This window comes from Bombus pyrosoma, linkage group LG8 (genome assembly GCF_014825855.1).
Source record: "Bombus pyrosoma isolate SC7728 linkage group LG8, ASM1482585v1, whole genome shotgun sequence".
Lineage (NCBI taxonomy): Eukaryota > Metazoa > Arthropoda > Insecta > Hymenoptera > Apidae > Bombus > Bombus pyrosoma.
Window position 1 is genome coordinate 4,268,750 of NC_057777.1, and position 25,466 is coordinate 4,294,215.

Genomic DNA, 25,466 nt, shown 5'->3' on the forward strand with positions numbered 1-25,466 from the left:
ACTATTTGATAAAACGAAACAAATTTTAACTAGTAATATATAATGGAATATAATTATGTGTATATATTTTATACATAAAATATATTTGATAGAATTCACAAAATTTGGATAAACTGCACTGCTTTTATGTGAACAGCACAATGTTGTTACGCAGATTTTCAAATAAATGATAAACTTTATAAATAACTTTCTTACATTTTGTATATATTTATACAAATATATATATATTAATATATATATTTATATAAATTGAACGAAATTGTAAAACAATTTTTAAATTTCGAATTACGTACTATTACTTATTACTTCGAACGCTTGATAATATTTAAAATTCGTGCCAGAAATATTAGAAGAGATTCACAACCATTATGTGTATCATATAAAGGCGAACACGTAACATTTCACATACGCTTAATGTATAAAAAAATTCCAAACTTACTTTTTTGACCGTTTTATTACTAATAACTAAATCTTTTAAATACAATAAAAGTAAATGAATAATTGTTCTCATATGAATTATATATCATCTTATAGTAACATTTATAAGATAAACAGCTGTTTTTGCGTAAAAATTATTATTATCTAACAAGAGCTACCAAAAAAACTTATATTATAGCATAAATGAATACTTAATGATGTTGCAACATATGTATCTTGCAATATATATGTAATAAAAGTTCGAATATTCAGATTAACAGTATCGCTTTCATGGGAACGGTTCATCGTAATTCGAAATAAGACGCCGTAGCGCCGGTATGCCTGTATCTAGCCTGTATCTACTACGCAACTTCCGCTAACTCGCTGCTGAGCAAAATGGACGCCTTTGTGTCTGTTTTCCTCGTATTCACACTATAAATACTGTTTTCACTGCGATGGATCTCCTTTGACATGGCGATGTTTACGCGGTACCGCGAGAAACATAAGTGAAAATCGTGACACGCCACGAATCGATGTGCATTTCTTGGTGATCGACGAGAAAACCCGTCCAACCAAATAGGCCAGAACCACGGATGACAATTGAGTGAATATCGTTTCACGACGAAAACTTTTTCGTACAGACTCGCACGAACTGAGTCGTTGTTTTTGGTAAATGTGTAAATACCGACGATTTCCACGCGTCGAACAACACTGGGATCTTGGATATCGATACGCCTCCCGCCAAAATTCCATTCACTACTCGCATTCTGCAGTATAAATAATCGTTGTTGGATAGCCAGGTAAGGCAATTGACACAAAACTTCCACCAATGTTTGTTTTCATCTATCAAATGACATACGATCGTCACAGTTACCATCACTGACTATGGCAATTCTATTATTTAGTGGATTTGAGCATACTTGGGAGATTTCCAGCCTGTAGCAACCTGATTAAGGCCATGTTATCATATGTATGATGTTGGATGGTAGATACTCAACAATTGGAGGTAATAATAACAACTTGATGTGGTGATAGTGGATCAGTCATTTTATGTTAGACGAATACTTTCTGTAAAATTGTTCCAACGAGACAAATGATCAGGATCATTGAAGGAAAGGTGGTTTATATTGAGAAACTATGACACTTCCGTTTGATATTGTTCGTGTGAAGCGATTTCTTCATTTGATCGCTGATCTTAATTGAGAGTTAATGTGGACTTGTTTGAATGTGTTATATTGAATCCATTAGTGATGCTGATACTTGTGAAAAATATTGCACTGATTTTAGAAATGATTTAATTGATTTGATTATATTTTTGTTATGACATTCTAGCATGCATATATATGTATATATATATGTACAAATATATAGAGCTACAATATAGTATTATTTTTGTAATTAATATGAATGAAATATTGTTGTAAGTTATGCAGAATAGGAATATAATGTGATTTTTTAAATTTAAACCAGAACTTTTTTAAATTCTGTTTTATTTAGCTTTCAGAAAATCATTTGTAGTTAGTCTAACCTTTATAGAGAGATCCTTATTTTTTGTTAATATTTAATGTTTTTAAGTGTATAATAATGTATTAATATCCTATTTTCCACTTAAATTGATTTTTTATTATTTTTATAGAATATAGGTCTGAAAAATAAATTTATCTGAAATTAATATTTTTTAATAAAAGTATGTCATTAATTTGATGTTACATAAGTGTAGATTAATTTTACCTTATTGTTTATCAAAATAATATACCTATTTGCACATTTCATACTATATATTTATAAAATTGAAATAATAACAAAAGTATTTATATTTATTCATTGCTTTGAAATGTTATTTTTTTATATAGATTTAATTTATATACATAAAATATGGCAAATTAATAATTTAAATGCCATTATATTTATTACATGTCTGTTTCAGAACAAAAAATTATTGCTAACAATGGACCGTTTGTTGGAGGATCCACGTGCTTCATCAAAATTTGGTTGATAATCGCTACTGCATCATGGGAACTTAAAAGAGACTTTGTTAAGTTCCCAATATATGCCTTAGTGCTAGTGTTCTTTAATAAGCGTTAGGTACAATTCTCCTTGACAGTGAAAGATCTCTTATGTCGGAATGCCTTGAAAATGCTAGTGTAAAGATTTTAACAATGATTTCTTTAAGCATTCGTGGAAACAGTGCATTTAGATATGTTCTGTTGATTTATATTTATCATATACTGTGAACAAGACATTTTCTAATATGTCAGTGCTGTGTTTGTTACGTTGGATAATTCTATGAACCTCAAGGTACATATAAGGACACTGGACCTAATTTCAATAACATTTTTTGTCCAGGCTGTAATGCCAGAACAAGTCAAATTCAAGATGAACGGGGTTATACCGAGTGTGCCAATCACAACTCTCGCTGGTATTGCGAGTCTTACTGACTTGTTACCTGAAATGCCCCTTCCAACACCGCTGCCTCAGACTTTAACTAACAAGTCCCTTTTATTTCATCCAAGAGTGGCAGAGGAAGCACAAATATTATTAAGTGTTCGTAATGAAAACTTAGTGCCGCAATTAATATTATCTTTATCTCAAACCTCATCCGATCATATTGAGCTGAAAGATAATTATGCGAATGCAGAACAGCCTTTGGAAACCGAGCAAAATACGCCGGAGTTACTTAAGGCAATTTTACAAATAAATCCGCATGTGTTTAAGGGGCCTCAATACAATTCACCACGAAACTGGGCCCAAGGCACACCTATGATGCATACCAATCAAACATCCGCTAATTACGAACGATTTTCACCATCCTACTCGAGTTCTTCAGGGTCGAGACAAACGCCTCAAGGTAGTCCAGCTCATCCTGCTGCTGCTAGAACAGTGCTACCCCCGCCTACCGGCATAAACCCTCTACCCAACATGACTCCGCAACCAAATATGTATTCTCCAGCACATATGAGTTCTCCTGGGACGCCGTTAACAACTCTCGGTAATGTAACACCTCAACACCACAATATGGCTGGTATGACACCTCAACATAATATGCATATGGCATCTCCTATGCGTGCTAATATACCTTTGCAACAACATCAACCTATTAATATCCAGCAAAATATGTACGATCCTATGATGAATCAACAAGTACATCATCCATTAGGAAATCATCAACCAATGGACATTGATAGTACAGTGCAAGAAAATCAGCAGTTTTTACTCGATCCAGTCACAGGTCTTCCTGACATTGATATACCGATAGAAAATATCGAAGCAAAACAGCAGAGCATGGATAATGTGACGCAACATCTGTTATCTACAACGGAAACCACGTCTTATCCAAGCATGGACACCACCGATATGGTAAATACATTAAATACTGCGACGCCAGTAGTAATACAGCACCAACAGAACAACAATTCAGAAAAGGGGATGAAAATACCCGTTTCTTTGCCGGAGAAATTAAAAGAGCCGATTGTCATGTTGGACAGACTATCCTTAGCAGATCAAGCTTTGATGCAGAAGAGTCTAACTGCGTTTGCTGAGAAGTCGCCAAGTCGGGCCGCGAAGATGGGCATTTCTAATCGTGAAGATGTAAAGTCTGAGTCTGATAGCGAGGAAGAAATCGGTAAAAATAATAAATATTTCAAAGCACGCGCGAAAGAGCGTCAGGTTCAAAGAGAAAAAGAGAAAGCTGAGAGGAAGAAGAGCGAAGATAAAACGCGCAGACGAAAAAGGATAATAGATGACGATGACGAAGACGAGAAGAAAGAACCTTTTACACCGACGAAACCAAAAATCCGCAAAGTAGAAAAGAAACTCGTTCCTGTATTGGCTAAACTTAGCGTGGAGGAGCTGATGGAAACTAATACCTATCAACGTTTCAACACAACCATAGAAACGATATTTGAAAACACTGAAGACGTAGCAACTAATGCCGAATTGGATGATGATGGTGATGTGCCTCCAGAATTATTAATTCCTAAATACCAATTACACGATTTATGCACAGAAGCAGCTAAATTGAAAGCATTAGGAGCAATGGAGTCAATTCCAGCAGATAGATTGGTTAGACTATTAAACATTTTAGAGAAAAACATTCGGGATGGAGCCAAGGTGTCTCCGTTGGCAGATCCGGACGACGATGTTGATGAAAGTCGATTATGGACACAACTGGCCATGGAGAGAGTACAACGTGCCGTGGATGCATCTTTAATTGCATTACACATCATGACGTCTAACAACATGCCAAAAATGGTCTACCTGGAAGACGTGATCGATAGAATAGTGCTTTTCATGAAGTTTCAATTGCAGAATACTATTTATCCTTCATTCGATCCGGTTTACAAAATAGACACAAAAAACAAGACTGACAATTATAATTCTAGTGGTCGTAAGAAAAGAGGTCATATGAAAGAAGTCCGTGAGAAGAGTATCCTTCAAGTATACAACAAAATGCACGAATTAGTTGGTCTTCTTGCTGAACTATTAAACATCCAGGTTCTAACAGACACTAGTGTTCTTCATGCCTCTACATTAGGTGTCGCGCCATTTTTTGTTGAATCTGTTAGTGATCTTCAATTGAGCGCTTTAAAATTGGTCACGATAATATTTACCAAGTACGAGAAGCATAGGAGATTGCTGTTAGATGATATTTTGGCGTCTATAGCTCGACTTCCTAGCAGCAAAAGGAGTCTAAGAACTTACAGGTTAAATTCTGAAGATCACATACAGATGTTGACAGCGTTGGTCTTACAGCTGATTCAATGCGTTGTTGTTTTACCCGAAAATGTACTCCCACAACATAAGAAGTCACAAGATGATGAAGAGAAGAAGGAAGAGAAAAAAACAAATTACGTAGATGCAGATGTCCTGATCATAAACAAGTACGAAACCGCCACCAGAATAGCGGGGAATTTTTTAACGGTGTTCCTGAACAAATGCGGCAGCAAAGGTGAGGAAATTGATTACAGGCCACTGTTCGAGAATTTTGTGCAGGATCTGTTGGCCACAGTCAACAAACCGGAATGGCCAGCGGCTGAGTTGCTTCTGAGTTTACTTGGAAACTTGTTGGTGGGTCATTTCTCTAATAAAAGTTCAGATATGGCGCTCAGGGTAGCCTCCATCGATTACCTCGGCGTTGTCGCAGCCAGATTAAGGAAGGACGCGGTAAGTTCTCAATGCAAGCTATCTACTATTGATCAGATCATAAAGGACATCAAGATTGAACAGCAAAAGGACTCCGAATATGACCAGGTGAAAGATAAAGAGATTGTAGGTTTGAGCGAGGACGAAGAGCGGACGGGTTTTTTACAGAAAGTGCTCCTGGACTACTTGGCTGTAAACGGAACCAAGGACTCCGCCTTAGGTTACGCCCGCCATTTCTATCTAGCACAATGGTATAGAGATTGTGCGTTAGAAAAATCCAGGGTTGGTCAGGTAAAGAATAGTCCCAGTAAGAAAATGCATAAGAAGAGAGTGAAAAAGAAACACAAGCACCACACGAGTGATCAGGAATCAAAATCAGAATTAGATGAACCTGATGCCGACGAAAACGACAATAACGAACAAAAGTACTCAGAAACATACCGAATCATAGAAGAGAAAAAGAAGTACATTATAAGTAGAATAAGGCCGTATAGCACTGGCACGAAACCGGATATTCTTCAGACCTATATCGATTATAATTCAGCAGAACTGATATCACAGTATCTCGCTTCGAAAAGGCCGTTTTCGCAGAGTTTCGATCGATACCTGAAGCAGATCTTACACGTGCTCACAGAGTCGTCTATAGCGATCAGGACGAAGGCGATGAAGTGCCTGACGATGATCGTTGAAGCGGATCCAAGCGTTTTGGCGCGAGTGGACATGCAGCTGGGTGTAAAGCATTCGTTTCTAGACCATGCGACGTCGGTGCGCGAGGCGGCCGTCGATCTGGTAGGAAAATTTGTACTAAGTAGGCCCGAATTAATAGATAAATACTACGACATGCTATCAGCTAGAATTCTTGATACTGGCGTTAGCGTTCGTAAGCGCGTAATCAAGATTCTCAAGGACATCTGCATGGAGTGTCCTGACTTCCCCAAGATCCCGGAGATCTGCGTGAAGATGATCAGACGAGTGAACGACGAGGAAGGTATTAGAAAATTGGTAATGGAGGTATTTCAAAATATGTGGTTCACACCAGTCAGAGAACGTCCCACGTTAGATTCCGAGTCATTGCTAAGGAAGGTTATGAATATCACGGATGTTGTGGCAGCTAGTAAAGATATGGGTTTGGAGTGGTTTGAACAGCTGCTGGTTAGCTTGTTCAAGCCCAAGGAAGACAAAGACGATAGTACAAAGATGAAAACCGAGCCCACAAAGGCATTGTTGACAGCGTGCAAACAGATTGTTGATTGCTTGATTGAAAACGTTCTTCGATTAGAAGAGACGAACCTGGAAGAGTCTGAAAAGTCTGAGAAAAAAGGATCCTCTCAAAGATTGGTCGCTTGTTTGACAACCTTGTATCTGTTTGCTAAGATACGGCCGCAATTGCTAGTCAATCACGCGATCACGTTACAGCCTTATTTGAGCTTGAAGTGTCAAACGCAGGGCGATTATCAGATCATCAGTAGTGTAGCTCACACGTTGGAGTTAGTCGTGCCACTGATGGAACATCCTAGCGAGACTTTTTTAGCACAGTTGGAAGAGGATTCGGTGAAGCTGATTTTGCAACACGATAGATCTGTCGTGGCTAGCTGTCTTTCTTGTTTAGGTTCAATAGTGAACAATGTAACCAGAAATTTTAAATTAATACGAGACTGTTTTAAGAAATATTACGGACATCTGACTGAGTACAAATCCTTTTACGAGAAAGACCCTACAAATCCTATGCTTTTAAAGTATCGGCCTTTTGTCAGGAGAGCGTTATTCACCGTTGGCTTGTTGCTCAGACATTTCAATTTTACCGACCCTGAAGTGATCGAGGGATTAGCGGAAAATATAAAGGATCAGGTATTCGAAACATTAAATTACTTCGTGCATCTGGACAATGACGATATTCGACATTTTACTCTGTCCGCTATTGGTTCTTTATGTATCCGTCATTACGAATTTATGTTGCTTCCTGAGTTAAAGGAACTGTACCATCATTTGCTCACATCAGAAAACGCGTTGGTTCATATGAGGATTCAAGTGCTGAATAATGTTGAGGTTTATCTGCAGGAGGAAGACAAAAGGATGATTAAACAGGACATGGAATGGGCGAAGATGTCCAAACAGGAAAATCTAAAAGAAATGGGGGACGTATCATCAGGAATGGCTAGCACAGTGATCCAGTTATACGTGAAAGAGATCCTAGAATCTTTTTTGCACGTGAATATCAGCGTTAGACACGCAGCACTTAAAGTAATCCAATTGATTCTGGCCCAAGGTCTAGTTCATCCAGTCCAAATAGTTCCATACCTGATTTGCATGAGCACAGACTGCGAAAAGGCAGTGAGTCACAGCGCAGACAAGCAACTTCAGGACATCGAGAAGAAATATCCGGGCTTCATTCATATGAAATCGCAATTAGGCATCAAGCTGAGCTACCGGTTGCAGAAGATCCTGCAGAACGACATGACGGTAAGAGGAATGCGAGTAAAAGATGGCGAGTTTCCTGGTGCACTAAACGGGTTCCTGTATACCATTCTGAGGAACACGAAGCAACAGAGGAGAGCCATCGTCTTGTCCTTCCTGAAGCAGTTCGATGAGTCTGCAAAGACAAGCTTATCGCAGATGCTCTATTTGGCTGACAATCTCGCTTATTTTACATATCAAGTACAAGACGAGCCTCTGTTCATCATCCATCACATTGATATCATCATCTCAATGTCTGGTACAAATCTGGTGCAGTCGTTTAAAGAGGCGCTGTTACCAAAAGAAGGCAGCAGTCAATCTCAGATGCAACACCACCATCAACACCAGCAACATCAGGCCCATGCATCTATTGGACCGGATGGACAGCCACGACCAGACCAGTTGTTATCAGTGTTAGAAGATGAAGAGGATGACGAAGAGGACGAAGAGGCCCTGCTGGCGAGGTTACCAGAAGACACGACGCTGCTGAGGGACTACATTACTGCCAGCCAAGGCTTCTTGTTGTTGCTCACTCTAAGGCAGCACTTGAAAGACTTGTACGGCTTCTCTGACCAAAAAATCGGCCAATATTCGCCGACAGAGGCAGCGAAGGTGTACGAGAAGGCGGTGAGCCGTAAGAGCAATCTGCTGTTCAAACCAAAGGCCACTCTGCAGAGACTGAAGGAGGGAGTGAGTAGCGCTGAGCTCGACTCCGATGGCAGGAGGAAGCTAGTGAAAGAGTACTTGGACTTCAAACAGTTAATGTTGAAGTTCGACTTGGAAGAACCGGAAGAAGATGCAAGCGAGGTAATGTAATTCGTCCATCGAGCATCCGATCAATTCGGTGAACTTGATGACCGCCAGTGGACTCATTCCGGTTTCCACGCCGGTCCACGCGTCGCATAAACATCGTATCAGCGTTACACATAGCGGCGTTATATGTGTCCAAGCTAACGATGTATGAAAACCACCAGGAGGGCACGATGGAACACCGCAAACATCGGGCGCACAAAACCGAGAAGGTGAAGAAACACAAAAAGAAGAAAAGGAGAAGAGTCTCCGATAGCAGCGAGAGTGACGAAGACTACAGTGATCCTGACTTTTTAGTGTGAGTGCGGTGGTGTGTTCCCGCGTCCAACGTGTACATATTACATACTGCGTAGAGAACCTCTAAAATAAGTGGCTGATGCGCGTACTGGTGTGTGTGCGGCGTTTTTTCTTGGTGCGTTTTCCTGTCGGCCGTGAGTGTAGACGTTCCGTTTTTTCTTCTATTTGCGTTTTTTTTTGTATGAATTCGAGTACAGGAAGAGAGAGAAAGAGAGAGAGGGGGAGAAAAAAATATATAAGATATATATATATATATATATATATATATATAAATATATATGACACTGATGTTATAGGAAATACCAGTGCCGGACGCTCTGAAATCGCGACGTAGCCCCATCGATCACGGAGTGGATTAAAACTTTTAGCAAGACTAAACACAAAATAATAAGTATACAAAATGTGGGTTAGAAATGATGCTGGTGTGTACAGAGGACTGTGGTGCTCTGCGGGAATGCGTGCGATCTTTCTCTGCGACATAGTTTGATTGAACGAGATTGAGAGAGTTCAAACGAAAGAGAGGTTTTAACGCTCGATCATCTCGAGACGATCTATTAGAATTATCTGTTGGCTAAGGCATGTGGTGGATGCACGTATTAAGATTTTTTCGGTCTGCGTTAAACCGTTCGAAATATTTCGATCACGTGACTAGAGGGGGAGGAACTTGGTTCCGATTTGAGTCGATTTCGTCAATTCCCATATTTCAAATGGAAAAATTGCTTATGAAACTTACTTTCGTTTTCGTCCTTTTCTTTCCACTGTTATCAAAACTTAAATTGTAACCACAAAAGAAGAATTTTTATTTACAATTCTCGAAACTTAACTTAAAATTAAGAAAAAGTAATTTTGTTTACAGTTAATAATTTAAGAAATTTCTCTATGTATATTAACATAAGAAAATTGTATAGTTTGTTTATGTGCGTAATCGTAATTTAAATAATAGATTTTGATAGAATCGACTAAAACGATGGTGAAATAACACGAACCAAGTATCTAATTTAACAAAGAGACGGAACCCGAGTTGTAACGTTTTCGTGGAATACATCACGCATTATTGGACTAAACGTTGTTATTGTAAATAATATTGAATAATAACACCAACATTGATACGAGATTTTAGTTTTCTTTTCACGGAGATAGGAAAACAGAATGGCCAGTACTCGGGATGATTTGAATTTTTTTTTAGGAAGAAACTTGTGAAGAAGACGTTAAGAAAATTGGTATTGTAAATTTTTGTTTCAAAATCTCGAAAAAGAAGAAAGAGACGACAGAGAGAAAAAGATACGAAATCAAAAGAAAACTCGGGAAAACAGCGAGGAAGAAAGAAAGCCAACAACAAAGGGAAACAAAAAAATCATAAGAGAAAGAAAGAACCGCATAGAAAAATGGATTTATTTAGGCTTACTCCACAGTAATGTATTATAGAGAAGCGTTTAGTTAAAAAAGATTAAAAGAGGAAAAAAGAAACAAAATGAAAGAAAACAGAAACACATTGCCTATGTATTATGAGAGAGAGGGAGAGCGAAGCGAACGAGAGTGTGTTGTTTGTAATATCTGTACATACAAATTTCAAGTAAAGTATCTTATTTTCTTACAAACTATATAGTGATGACATTACGAAAGAATACTTAAAATTTTGTTGTAATATTAAGTATTTATTCAGAATTCATGTTGTCCCAATATAGTTTGCTTTATGCACACAGCTCGTCTTTTGGTGTAATTGAATAAACAAAAAAAAAACTATCGTTTTTATACAAGCTTAGAAGTAAACAAAATAAAAACAGAAGACAAAAAATGTGCAGAATAAAAAGTAAAAGGAAAGAGGAACAAGGATGATGAAGAATTAAAAGGAAAATAACGGATTTAGTAACTTTCGATGAGAAAATGAACGAAATTATTCATAGGGATGGGGGTGGAATGAGACGAAAGAACAAAGAGAGATAAGAGGCTGGGAATAAAGAACATTGGAGACCTGTAAAAACGCGCGATCGAGGGAGGAACTTAAGATCCTCGACGGGTCAGGCAGCTCTTCGAGGATTCGTTTTCTTCGTGAATCGCAGCACATGCGATTTTGACTGTCCAGGAACGAGAGTAACGGCGTTAATCTAAGGCGTGTAAACGTAAGGAGATTCTCATCGATTGTCCCTAATTCTAGAAAATCGACCGCGCAACTGTGATCTTTAGCGATATTGAAGCGCGGGCAGGTGCGTCGCGGTATAATTCGTCTTTTTTATACGTTTATAGGAATTCCATCAGCCATCATCGACATAAAAACATTATCGAAACGGAACAGTTGAAGGTATCTCGTAGTCCTGGATGGTCGAATATTATATTCAATACATTCACGTACATATATGCACATTCCAGGTCTATGATCTGGTTAGCGAGCCGTTTAGAAGTTATTAATCACACGACACCCGATCGAATCTTCGTCGAAAGGGAACCAACATGCGATATCATCGTCCATATCCTTTAGATCGCTAGCTTGAAACGTTTGTGTCCCTATGAGGCAAGTGCACGAAGGAAACGAGTCGATCGATCGATGAGTAGCTGCATGAGCCGCGAGCCTTGGTTAACGATCGAAAGATTGCGACAGACGTGGATGGAAAGAGAGAAAGATTAGAGATTTTTACTTTCTATAGCGAGAACGTTACCATTTTACGATCATTGTCAATCATTGTTGCATTTACAAGTTGGTCGTTCATTTATACAGGGGGAAAAAGAAATATAAGAAAACAGAAAATTGTTAGCTGTTCAACAAACAATAAACATTAGTCCACGGAACGTTGGCAAACGATCGCGAGCAGAATGATCTATTAGGTGACATACGCTTTTTTCGTTTTAATCTCGATTTAAAGTAGCACTTTATTGGGGCCCAGATGTACCTTCATCTATATCTCATCAATAAATCTGGCAGTAAAAGGAGTATGGAATTCATTCGATTAGTTATTAAGAGTCTCAACTATGCTCGCAAGGAATGTACGCGAATCCTGTTTGTCAAAAATTCATTTCTTTTCTTCGTTTAACGTTTAACAAAATTTCGTTCGTTTTATGAAACCTTACATTTACGTATCAAATTAATTTCCTTAACCATAGAAATGAGAGACGTTAAAAATTCGCGTGCATTTCTTGCTCTTAGGTTAGTCGAACGTTCTCGAAAACCGTCGCGAATCCTTAGAAACCCAAAATTCAAAGGTTTGTTCGAAACAGAAATCTTATACACTTGCACGAATCGCTCCCATCGATCGCGTTCCCTTTCATCTTCGCCCGTGTCTTTCAACGGTGCGATTCTTCGCCGGAAGACGATCGATCCCGTGTCCCGATTCTTTGCCGTCCCGGAACCGTGTGCAATGTTAGAAATTAGAAGAAAAGAAACTCGTAAATAAGTTAACCGAGCGTCGAAGTTTTGAAGAAATAATAGCTCGTGGACGTCGTGATTCGACGCTGTTCTTGGCGTCCCTGAACGAAGAAAGGGATACGTACAGTTTTCGATCGTCAGGACAAGAGTCGTGCGTTCGTTGAAATTAGCGTCACGGACTTTTCGATCGATCATGATTGCTCGATCGATCGATACGAAAGGAAAGGAGAAAGAGAGGAAAAAGCGATATGGAAGGAAAGAAGAGGGAAAAAAGCAATTGAACACACACACCTGTTGCATCTATGGTTTGCACAAGAGAAAAAGGATATATAGAGTTGGAACAGAGAGAGAGAGAGAGAGAGAGAGAGAGAGAGATTGAACGAGGCGCTGCGTGTGAGGATATCGATGACAAATATTGTTAGACGGGAGGTTCAAAGTGACTAAACTAATCGTAGGGAGGAAGATCTTTGACCTGTACAAATGTTCAAGTGTGTACATATTTATTATAAAAAAGAAAAAAAGAAAACAAAAAAGACGATGCTGGGTTACGAGGAAGAAAATGGCGAACAATGGGAAAGAAAAACGTCAATCGTCCTACAATGCTTGTTGCGATGAAGGATAATAGGGGAACGTGAGGATGAATGCAGTATGCGTGTGTGTGTTTGTGTAGGCGAATACAACGGAGAAATATGATCGTATGAATGAGCAAGGTGGAAAGTTGAAAGCGTTCAATTAAACGTTCTATTGTTCGTTGTAACAAACTTCTAGAGAAACGGTATACAATTATTGAAGAGAGACGAATTGTAAGTGGTTATATTTCTTTGTGCATATATACACATATATGTAAGCTGACATATGTGTGTATATATACGCGGCTCGAAGAGAAAGAAAATCGGAGGAATTATCGATATTGCTTAGCGTGACGTCTAATTTGTAACAGAGCGAAGATGTGAATGGTAGGTGGCGTGATTGTGAATCATAATGATCATAATGAGCATGATACCTCATAATGATCTGCGAGAAAGGGGTAGCTGAGGATGTGAACAAAGGAAAAGAAGAAGAAAATACGTGAACAAACAGAAGGATAAAATATAAATTATGAACGGTCGTCGAATTTGATTGATATACCGTACTCAGCACAGTACGAGGCACATTTGTATTATAACATTATACATATATATATAGTATATATATTGTATCACCTATGTTTTTGTATTTGGTCATCTAACGAAAGACGAAGAGGAAGGAAGAAAAAAAATCTACAAAAAAGAATATCGAATTAACGAACAGAAGGTTAATAGAAAGTATATTATATATTTGAGTAAAATCGTCGAGAATTGGTATTATCCACGACTGGCCGGAATAGGGAAGCGGGAAATCATCTTTTTCGTCCTTACTTATATATTTCTTTAAGTTTGTCTCTCTTCGTTCGTTCTCTCCGATCTTTCTACGTATGTTTGTTTAAACGTTCAATATATTCACACAGATACACACACACGCGCGCGCGCGCGCGTTCGCTCAGGTAACGTGAGGTTTGGGTGAGGGAAGAGGGTTAATCAATTAATTAATTAGTTAATTAATTATTAACAGTTCATTCTGAGCAATCGAATAAATTGACGGTCCTGGATAAAGCCAACGCTCTTTTACTCATAACTTATTATGTACATCGTCTGAGAAAACCGGTACGTTCGTAAAAGAAAAATAAACTTAAGTATATATCAATCGTTCATTTCGTTCATTTCCTCTTGCCCTCCATTATCTCAATTCTCGCGCTCGTCCGATATGGCGTTTTTGCTTTTCGCAGTTTGAAAAATATTCAAAATCAAAAAGAGAATTTCCAAAAAAGATATATCCATCAACTCGTAACGTTGCGTCGTGTTGTGCTGAGGTCGCGTTTTCAGAATGTGTCCAACACGTTGAAATAATTTTTCAGGGCGGATCGATTTGTATAGCTGACACTTACGGCGTCGCTTTTGATCGCGCGAATTTCCTCGAGGCCGATTGCCGACAAGTACCACACAGGCTATTTGTAATTCGAAGATTTTAGCGATTGTAAATAAAACAAGAGAAATGACAATTTTTCGGAGTATAGTGATTCGTCGATGGCGGATCGATCACGAGGGATTGTCCTCGTTACTGCTTATATTCATGGAGTCGCCGTGTTCGTGGATCATTTCCTATGAAAGACTGTTACTATAGGAGAATATACTTTTAGTATACCGATTCGGAAACGAAGTACAAAACAGATACCGAGATTTCGTTCGGCTCTAATGAAGTGATTCCGGAGTTTGGGAGAAGTTCGAACAGGAAGTAAGTACAATTACTGTAAATACCTTGAAGTATGATTATTACGCAGATTATTATACAGAAATTGCGCTGAAGATTCGTCGGTCTAGAAGTGTGCTCGGTTGGTTAATTTATTAAAAATTACAATATTAAATTAGCGGAGGAGTAATGGGAAACATATCGTATATTCTTTAGCCATAAACATTTGTTTTCTTCCTAAATATGTGTACACATAAGAATTGATCGATTAACCCTTTCAGGATCGAATATTTCTTTAGGAACGCACATTTCTTTCTAATACTTTTGTAAAGAAGGCTTAACGCACTGAAATTGAAATTTGATTTTTAAAGTAAAATTAGAATTCGATGGAAGAAATTTAAACTTCGTCGGAACGCAACATCGATCATGAAAGGGTTAATGAAAATAATTGTACTTTCCTTAAGTAAAAGATAGACACCTTTTAAGTTGCGTTCGGGTTATCATAAATTGCATGATTTATTGCTGGACATTGTTTTAAAAGTTATGAAAAGATGATGTAAAGTTTATCAATGACAAAATTGTATATTTATACGTATTTTGAGTCGCGTTAGTTACCAAGTTATACGTAAACAATAAAACTTGTACGAGTATATACAATAAATTAGGCATACGATAACACGATCGTTTATACTAACGTCTTTTACATTTTTTAATCGATATATTTCTTGTTAGATTTTTAGATCCTCCGATTCTTCGTTCCTCCATCGGATACACCTGTAATACCATCCATATGTAAATAAATAAACAGTTTAATAATTTATCCGGTTACTCACATTTTTGGGACGTCCTTGATATATTGCAATTCGTTAAAACGCATTGTCGAATCTTCCACTCTGCATTTCTCTCTCCAAACTTTTGTAGTATCAAACAATGTTGAATAGCTCCTTGCTTCTACGAGCTCTATCCTTCTTATATTCACTGATTCGCATTTGTTTGGCTTCTTAGAACGTAGAATTAAATTTTTTCTTTTTTTAGTAAACTCTTTGTCTTGTTCTCTGCAAACATAATTTCTGTCTTTTATTCGTTTAACTTAATTTTATTTATACAGATTTATATACTCAATTTCTATTAACTTTTTGTCTTGTTTCTATGTTCGAATTTGTTATAAATTCTGCATAAATTTTACCTAAATGCTTTGATCAAAGTTACATCGTATGTACATTTTTCTTTAGATTGTTCATCCCTTTCTCTTAAAATATTTTCCAAAGATTTCTTCTTTTTATATTGTTCCAGAGCTTCCTGGATCTTCTCTTTACGCTTCTTCCTCCTATTTTGCTCTATTTCCTTCTTCAATTTCATTTGCATTTTTACCTGTTCTTCGTCCATCAAACGCTTATTTTCTTTTTCCATTTTCCACTTTTTAATCAATTCCTTTTTCTTGCTTTCGGTCGAACTGGCACTGCTATTGGTACTTCTGGTCTCCGTTGTAGACGATTTCGTTTTTCTTAAAATACATGTTGCTTTCTCTCTGGGGATTTCATTTAGAAAATCTTCATCCTCGTAACGATTCCCGATTTCTTTATCTATTTCGTCGATATTTTTCTTTTTTCCTGATTCCCTCCTTTGACGCCATTCTTTCACTGCTGCCTTCTGTTTTTCTCGTAAATCTGTGTATTGTTTGTACCACGCCTCGTGGTTTACTATAATTTCAGTAGATAGATCTGGACACTTTTTTTGGATCGCTGCAACCAGAGCTGGTATATTTCCACACCTTTTTCTTGTTTTTAAGAAAAATAGATGATCCTCCATGGTCCAATTTTCTGTGTGTCCTGTTACATATTTAGAGAAATTTAGAAAATTTTGTAATGACCTTCCCAGTATTTAAATGGCTTTCTGAGTGCCTTAAATGACTCCTGCGATATTCGAATCTTTTTATGTTTCAGTCCCATTTTCGTTTTAATCAAGAGAAGGACATTTAACGTTTGAAGAAAATCTTTAGCATAATATTGAAACAAGAAGTCAAGCGTGTCAACAATAATCTTTTCATGTTCCCTTGAATTTAAGGAATTTTTAAATAATAATTATAGAAAACTATGATTTGGCCAAAAATGATCTAAAGAATGTAAAAAGGTTAATTAATTTTCTAATTGTTCAACAAACTATTGCGTTACCTGTTGCTGCAACCAAAGCATGAAAATCGTCTATGTCTTTGCATTCTGTATTGTGTTGTCTATTTTCAATTCTACTTTTGCATAATAACGATAAACGTGTCCCATTTTTCTGTGCTTTTTCATATTTATCTAAATTAAATTCGAATTCATGTACTTCAGTATTTAATGCAGTTCCTTCCTCCATTAATGTTTGAAGAGGGCAAGATTTCTCGAAATCCTGCATTTTTTGCGAAAGTTTGATCAATTTTGACTTGTACGTGTTCACATCTAAATGAAAATATGTATAAAGGTCTTACAATTACAAAATTATTGCAAAATATATTGATCTTCTAACTAGATTGTTTATTATAAACATAATAGTAAGATGGTTGCGAAATATTTATGATATTTACCTAGTTTTTGTAAATCTTCTGGATTTTTCGCCACATGTTTCGCAGAATCCAATTCAGAAGTAATATCTCTTATATTTTTGTACATCGTGTTCAAAAAGTTCCGTCTGCCAAATAGTAAATTAATATTAATGCACAAAATATTAAGAGTCATTAAATTTCTGTTACTTTTCCTTTGCTTTTGTACTACGAAAAATTATCTTTTATTTAAGAATGGGAAAATTCGAATCTTAATTCAAATTTGCTAATGTAAAATATGACCAAATACCTTTTCAGTGACAATTCCTTGTGTTCATTTATAATATCCTGTAACAAATTCGGGTCTATTTTCATGTTTTCAATCGCACCAACAAGTCCTTTATCAAAAATATCTTCTTGTTGTTTCAACCTTAATAGTGGTCTGATGTATAAATCTCTTTGAGCGGAAGTCACTTTCTTCTTCGATGTATCGTACTTCATTTTAACACTATTTCCGCTATTGGCGCTCATTGACGTAATTAATTATCCGTAAATGGACGTTAATTGAACTGAGAACTTGGTTTTAGCAACCCTTTGAGCTTGACATTTAACGTCAAAGTACATGAAGCAAGGTTTGTTCAACTTCCATTGGTCGACTATAGCATTTTATGGGTTTCCATAGCGATTCCCCATAACGTAACTTCGTATATACTCGATGCACCTGTCGTTCGGACGAAAAAGTAGTCATCAAAGCTACGGTAGCCTTGATAATCACGTTTTCACGTGGACTTTGTCTCTTAATTAGTGATTGAGATGTTAGGTGCATGAATTTTCCCTATAGAGTAGTAAATATCTTTTTACTAATTATTACTGATAACAAATTTCTTACCAAAATCAATTAATTAGAGTTACACAATATTATTGAAAAAATTTTGTTCGTACGTTATATCGTGTTAAATGCATATTATATTATAATTAATACCTATAAGATTGTTAAAATATCTACATATTGTGGAATCAATCAAAAAAGGTATTGAGCAAATTTTTTAGATACCTTTTCATGATTGCAATATGAATCCAATAATGTGAATTTAAACTGGAATGAACTTTCTAATGGGTTAAAATTATCTCTCATAAGCTACAAAGAAATCTGACATATTTACTTAACCACTGTGGATAAAAAATATCTTTACAAATACCTCGTCCGAGTAAGCACTTACCAAAACCAACCTTCTTAATTTTTTATGTTATCTCCATTTCTAGTTATATTTTGCCCATTTGACATTATAAACTACCAAAATCAGTACCTACTAGAATCTACAGTTTTCCACGGTCGATAACATTACTCTTTTAATTCTTAGATCTTCTTTACCTACATCTCCCACTCTTCCACCATTTCTCTGGCAGAGCCATAAGCTACACCATGGCGTCTCCTAACGGAAGAAAGCGACAATATTCCCTTCCAAGCTCCCGAACCTACGACTACATTCACGCTGCAGCGAGGCATTTATACGGGTGGAGAGTAACTAGGCGCTTTAGTCTCTAGTTGGGACGCGACGCGTGAGTGCGGGGTTTGAGTGCACCCCTTGAAGGTGTGAACGGTATCGTGCATTGAAAACAAATCGTCGTGACGCGACAGAAAGAAAAATTGTATGATACAGAAACGCGCAGAAACGGACGTATCCTCTGGCCTGGCAATTATCGAGCTTTTGTCTCGGTGGCATCGTACCGTATCGAAGTGAGAACTGTCACTCCGCTGATGTTCGGTGAATCGATCGTATAACACAGGACTAGTTCGAGACGATACGTCGCGATCGCCTTGATGATAATTGGCGGTTTCGCGCGCGACTGATCGAGACGATTTCGGGATTAAATCGTTCGTCGATGCGACACTCGCTGTCGCGTGTGCCTGTCAGGGATACGTGAAGAAGGTTTCCTCTTTGTGGACACGACTGATAGGTGAGTGAGAAAATATCAAGTGTTTATTGATTTATTTAGTCAGTATTGCGCTGTAGCTTTTTGTCCCGCGTTTTTTTTTTATGTATCTTGCGATCGTTCCATAGCGCAACGGTCAGCTGCGTCGTTCGATTTAACGGTCGCAGTCGATCGTCAAATTAACAACGGTTTTTTTTAGACGTGTCATCTTATAGGTCTAAGAAGATAGATTAAATTGACATTCTTGGATCTTAAATACATACTTAGCTATTCGACGAAATATTGAGATTGTCGTTAGAAAACATTTCAGTTCGATTTCTATTCGTCAAAATGACAAAATGGCGGAGTTATTAAACGTTATCTACGAAAGCATGTCTGGAAAAATCTTGTCAATTGGTAGAAGTGTTAACAGAGAAAAAATGAACAACTTTTATGTTACATTGTAATATATTCTCAAGAACGCGTGTGGTATATGATTCTTTAGTCATTTCAAAAGACAAGTGAAAATGTTGACTTTCTACTAAAAAATATATTCTAGAAGAAATAATCTTTGAAAGTATCTAAAAATTTCACTAACAGAAGCATCGAAGAAAACACGAAGTGTGATATATCGAAGTTTGTTATTAATTAAATAAATCGTTCCGAATATCTGTTGCGTGTTAGGATAGAAAGCATTTTAAGCATTTTAGAAAGCATTTCAAAAAGATTGCGTTTAAAACTAGTTTAATGTAACAATTTACCTAACCTAACACATAGCTCTTGTAAGCACTGTAACTTATAACCACTTATATGAATCTCAAAATATTCTCATTCAAACAATATTCTATGCATATGAAGTATAAAAAAACATGCAACAAAATTCCTCTTGTATCTTTGAAGCTAACTAAGTGGTATTTCTTAACCCATTAACATTTAACCTTGCTACGTGTTTCCTTTTGTTACGACCATTCTTGACCTAATTATATTTTTTATTATTATTTGTTTTGATTTTCTGTTAGCTATTTCTGTAAATCATTAGAAACCTTGACTGATTACTAAGATTACAGTCAGATCAAAATATAATAATTCCTACCGTATACACTCTATATACATACATAGTTCAATGTGATAATATTATGACGAATAATGCGATCATAGCTTATTATACGATGTGAATGCATGTAATATAGTATTAGAGTTTGAATAAAGAAGTATGGAGTAGTATTCGTGTACGTTGAACGTATATGTGCATAGATTGTCAAAATTTTGATGGATCGAACAGTGTTGTGGCGGGGACAGGTCAGCGATTTTTCGTATTATCTTGGAAGCCGCGAAAAGAGATTGACGATAAGCTTCTCGATGATAGTGCTTTAAATACATGCAACGTTATAGCTCTTAACGTCTGAACTGGTATTATCAGGCCACTAGGGATTATAATAATTCAGGGCTGGATTACTTAATTTTGCGATTCTTAATTTAATTTCTTTTTACTAGAAATGCTCATCACGGCGGACGTAGAATACAAAATAAAATTATTTTCCGTTAATACAAAGTGATTTATATTAATATAAAATACTCTAAATTTTACTAAACTAATATAAATTATTATATCGATCTATAGTCTAAGGATACTATTTCAGAGTTGATCTAATCGAAAAAGACACGCTACCGCGAAGGTGTCTCAGTCGAACAACGTTTTTATTGATTTAGCGCGGCAAATGTTTGCCTTCGCGGTTACGCGTGATTGATCGTCAAACAAGCAATTAGGTGTTGCTTGTTCTAACATCCAGATAATTTTTTCTTAATAACAAACGCAAACTTTGATTTTAAGCAGCCTCGAATTACAGAATTGTCATAATCCGAATTTTTCGTTCGATATTAATAATCCTTTTCTTCCTAAATTATCGTTATTTATTTTTAAATATAAATCATAAGAATATGTATCAACAACGATTTCATTAAGAACGTGAAATATCAGCGTATTAAAACAAATATTATTCGTGTTTGTTATTTTCTTCGTTGTCTTTCTTCTAAATCATTTTCTTATTAGTTATCGAACTTTTTATTCTGAAATATTTTCCACGAAACGTGCGTCTACTTGCAAGAGAAATATTAAGCGATAGAATGGAAATTCGATAAAATATCCTCGAGTAATCGATGATCTATATTTGAAGATTATAATACCTGCTACACGATTAATACAATTATCTCAGGTATGAAACGCTCAGATAACAAACGAGAGTGCAATAAACAATATTGAGACAAATAATACGACGATAAATAACAACGACATATTTCAAGAATATATCGAACATATATAACGCCGAATTTAATAGCGATTTATGCTGGAAACATTCTGTATCCTTAGCAAGATCGTTATTGACGTCTATTTTTAAGTCGCTTTACCTTAAAAGTCTTAATAAATTTTCCGAGAGCGCGACGCTGACTCACCTGTCCTTAGCGCGTTTAAAAAAACACGCTTAAAAGGCAAATGAGGCGATTAACGTATCAACGTGCAGCTAGGCGAACAAATAAATCCCGCACGCAATGACACTTCTTTCCAACGAATGTAGCGCTGATCTCTACAGTTTGGATCAGATTTAATCACGAATTCTCGTTCTATGGAGTCGTCAGGCTTTGTCTATAGCAGCGATACATTATATCGGTAATACGATCTAGACTTCGTTCCCATGTAAAGTAAACACAGGTCGTGGAAAATGGTTTATTTATTTATGTCGAGATTTATATCGATGTTTTACTTTAATTCTAATTTATGTTGCTTTTTTCTACGGATCTCGTAAATATTGTAGGTTTTATATAAATGTTGTAGAACATTGTAGATATCGTAGGTGAGAAGTTCACTGACTGAGCTTGTTTTCTTTCGAGATTTCTTCATAGGGTTTATAAAAAGGTCTCTTTCTTTTAGTTTTTTATATGTTTTCGAAATTCTCTTCGATTTCTTCGAACAAATTTTAACGGCTAGATACTTACAGGGTGATGTAGAGCTTTCGAACGTTCTTCAAACTTTTTCTGTCATTTTTGCTTCTTTAAGGTTTATTGTATTTCACGTTTCTTCTTTTCGATTTATTTCGCGCTCATAGCATTTTCTATGAAGCCACCCTATACTTTCTTATAATTATTTTAGGATCTGTTGCAATCTGTTTTATATTAGATTGTCCGAAAAGCTTTTTTCGTTTTATAAGGAAATAATAGACGCACAATATTTTTTGAATTAATGCACGAACATAATAATAGAAATACCTAACTCAATAAAATAATATAAAACAGAAATTGTTGTTCATCTATTATCACCTTATGAAACGAAAGGAATTTTCCGGACAACCTGATATATTTTCCCGTGATTTTCCGACCCGCTTGCTACCAAAAAACTACGTTAACGAAACTCAAATTCACATTCAAAATTTCTTCCCGAAAGAAACGGAAGATCGCCTATGTACATATAATACGTTTATATAAATATCAATCAAAATAAATATCAATAAATAACAAGTTGGCTCTTCGTGCATAGATTAAATATCGAAAAAAAATCACCCGAAAGAAAAAAAGCGTGAACTTGAAAAATCTATATCGAGATACACCTATCGTAGGTCTTAAACCAGAAGGGGTTGATTCTTCCATGCCCCTTTCATCCCCATGTCTCTCCAAAGCGTCCACCCTCGTCACCGTTTAAACCGATTATCCGACAATCGATGCGACGACTAGTTTTATTGAATTCTCGACTCGAGGTTAAGTTCTCGATGATGTTCGATGTCGTGGAAATCGAGATGAAGAAGGGAGGACAAAGGTTCTCGGCGAGATCTCGCGCGATGGAAACGCGAAACAAACAGCCGAGATAGTCGGATGATAGTCTGAGGCGCTCGGATACGCTCGCCAGATGCACTTTTGCCATAATCGAGGACCGGCGCATCTTTCGAAAGCTGCTTGCTTACCCTCCGTGAAATTCGCCTCTAAACGGTGGATGATGAATCACTGATGCGCTATAGCGTGCGGTAATTTGCTCAGTGTTTGACGATGGGGGAACCCGATGTATGGTATTCTTGGATGATTATGGACAGGGAATAGGGAGAATCAAAGGTTTTCTTTTCAGCATGGAAAATCTAAAGGGTTGACTTTTTTAAGTTATGTCTGAAGAACGTTTAATATTTCTTTTATTTTCTAGGAAATTTATTTCCTTCTTTCGTTCTTTAGTAATCTAGTAAGTTGGTAAATTTTTGTTCTTCTTGCGTTTTCATTTGAAATTATTTTTAGATTAAAGTGCGAGATATCGTAGGCTTTATTTTTGCTGAACTTTCGCACGTTCGCGGGGACACGCGATCTCGAAGAAGCGCGCCAACGGGAGTCGTAAATTCCCGTTACGATTGACTAATCGACACCACGAATCGTACGATCCCTTATTTCTTGTAGGATAATAAGGGTGATTAATTGAAATAACGCTGCGATTAACAGGTTACTATATATATGTCGGAGATGGAAGGACACTGGAGCCTCCCGTTTGGAACTATGGGAATTCCGTAATATTGTAATTTATATTCTACTATAGCCGTAATTAAACGATTGTTATTCATTGTATTTTGTTCGAGACTTGTGATATAGGGATGGGGTTCGAGGCGACACANACTGGTCGCCGAACGTAGCCGCGGTCACGGGATGGACATTTTCCTTGGGAATGTCGATATAATGGGACACACGTTGTATTAACAATCAAACTCCAAGCAAAGATTGCCTAGCAACGGCGATTGGAACCTTCTCGAAGCTTCGGACCAATATATAACAAACGAACGCAATCGAAAAGTCTGGAAAGAATTCCATCAGTCTGTTATTCGTGCGATCGCCTTGAAGAGTTACGCATCGAGAAGTATATACAGAGCGTCCCATTAAACGTGTTTGCGTGTTGAAGTATTTTACGTTTAATAAAGAGTTATCCTGTTGACCGTGGATTCGTTATCGAACCTAGAATCATTGTCACTAGCATCTCGAGTATCTAATTACCACGGTTACTTGTCGATATCTGTAACAATCGTGTTTGCATTCGTCAACATCTTCTCTATTGCATAACGACAAAGTCTAACCATAACGAAGGTTCGTTTCACGCCCCTTTAACCCCAACCCTAATCATAATGCTAATCCGACATATATAATCGATCCAACAACTTCGGTGTTATACAAGAAGAAATATTTGAACGGACAACGACGAATGAGTACGACCTGAGACTCTTTTCGTATCGTTGCGTATGATGATATCGACTGACTGTATTCGACTTGTTGACTTCTTGAAGACTCTTTGAACACGACTGAAGACTCGCTGGAGATCGACCGAACACTGTTGAAGACTTGGTAAAGAAAGATTGATGGCTGCTTGAACATTTGCTCGAGAGTGACTGCCCTGCTCTTATGATGTCTCGGAGGAAAATTTGGTGTGGGTGTGGCCTTTGACCGAAGAACGCGGTTTCGTTGTAAGGGTAACGATCCGCGATGCCGATTGGTTATGACCCACTCTGATGAACAAGATATGAAAAAGTCTCCTGCCAACGTAGAGCGGGGGTGATTTTGTTCCTGAGGAAAAGACAGCCTTTTTCGATGGACATATGTTCGCTTTTCCCATCCGGCGACTGTCCGCTTTCTCCGTGATTTTTAAGAGCGTCTAATAAACCCAAGGACTTTTCCAAGACCCAGCCATAAGCTTAAAATATTTATAGGATTAGAAAATTCTTCAAGACAAGCAATTTGACTGGCAAACATGTGTGGAGACAATGAAGCTAAAAGTTAACGTTTTATGGTGGGTCCTTGGGTCTATTGAGAATCGGGAAGACTGTAGTTTGACCGTTGGCTGCCAGGTAGCGAGGGATGGAGTGCAGATGTCCCACGGGACGTAACATTTGCAATTTTTTTTTTTACAATTTTTAGTGTAACTTGGAGACTTAAGAACGTTCTTATTGAATATTTCGCATTGTTTAAATGTATTCTGCTACCTCGCAACTTTCACATTTCATTTCTTTTTATTGTTAAACTTAATGGTTTTAGTGTTACTCTGGCGTCCAACAATTCTTCTGCAGTTTCCTTTGTGTACCTTTCTCAAAGTTTTTTTTTTTATTTATACCTCCAGTATCGAGTTTCTGAATAACGTCTGGAGAAGATGAAAACCTTCTTTTTCAATCATTCTCGTATTTCTTCTAAGATCCTTACGTTTTGTTCTCATTTATGCTGTCTCTATGTTGTTAATATATTCCACGAAAGATAATCTACATTGATTCGATCTTCTATTAACTTTCA

General features: G+C 37.0%; 3 protein-coding genes across 4 annotated transcripts in view; 2 read left to right on the plus strand and 1 right to left on the minus strand.

The window, feature by feature from the left end:
* The first annotated feature begins 798 nt into the window (after positions 1-798).
* On the plus strand, positions 799-14,555 carry LOC122570362 (nipped-B-like protein). The gene is given in 5 exon segments (XM_043732567.1): positions 799-1,217; positions 1,323-1,423; positions 2,345-8,822; positions 8,824-8,913; positions 8,915-14,555. Coding segments are annotated over 3 exon segments (6,420 nt in total). The 5' UTR covers positions 799-1,217; positions 1,323-1,423; positions 2,345-2,703; the 3' UTR covers positions 9,126-14,555.
* LOC122570364 (coiled-coil domain-containing protein 112-like) lies at positions 9,104-17,812 on the minus strand. Its single transcript, XM_043732571.1, has 6 exons — positions 17,572-17,812; positions 17,307-17,410; positions 16,915-17,181; positions 15,930-16,572; positions 15,577-15,798; positions 9,104-15,517 (listed from the first exon to the last, which is right to left on the minus strand). Exons 1-6 carry the CDS (start codon positions 17,790-17,792, stop codon positions 15,472-15,474), a joined length of 1,503 nt encoding a protein of 500 aa, XP_043588506.1. The 5' UTR covers positions 17,793-17,812; the 3' UTR covers positions 9,104-15,471.
* Positions 17,813-18,776: 964 nt separating this feature from the next.
* Positions 18,777-25,466, plus strand: part of LOC122570363 (GAS2-like protein pickled eggs) — a 90,323-nt gene continuing 83,633 nt past the window's right edge. Inside the window, exon 1 of one of the 2 annotated variants that reach the window (XM_043732568.1) lies at positions 18,777-19,220. The gene's annotated coding sequence lies outside the window, so the exon portion shown is untranslated. The remainder of the gene's footprint in view (positions 19,221-25,466) is intronic. The other variant, XM_043732569.1, reaches the window with a different exon arrangement.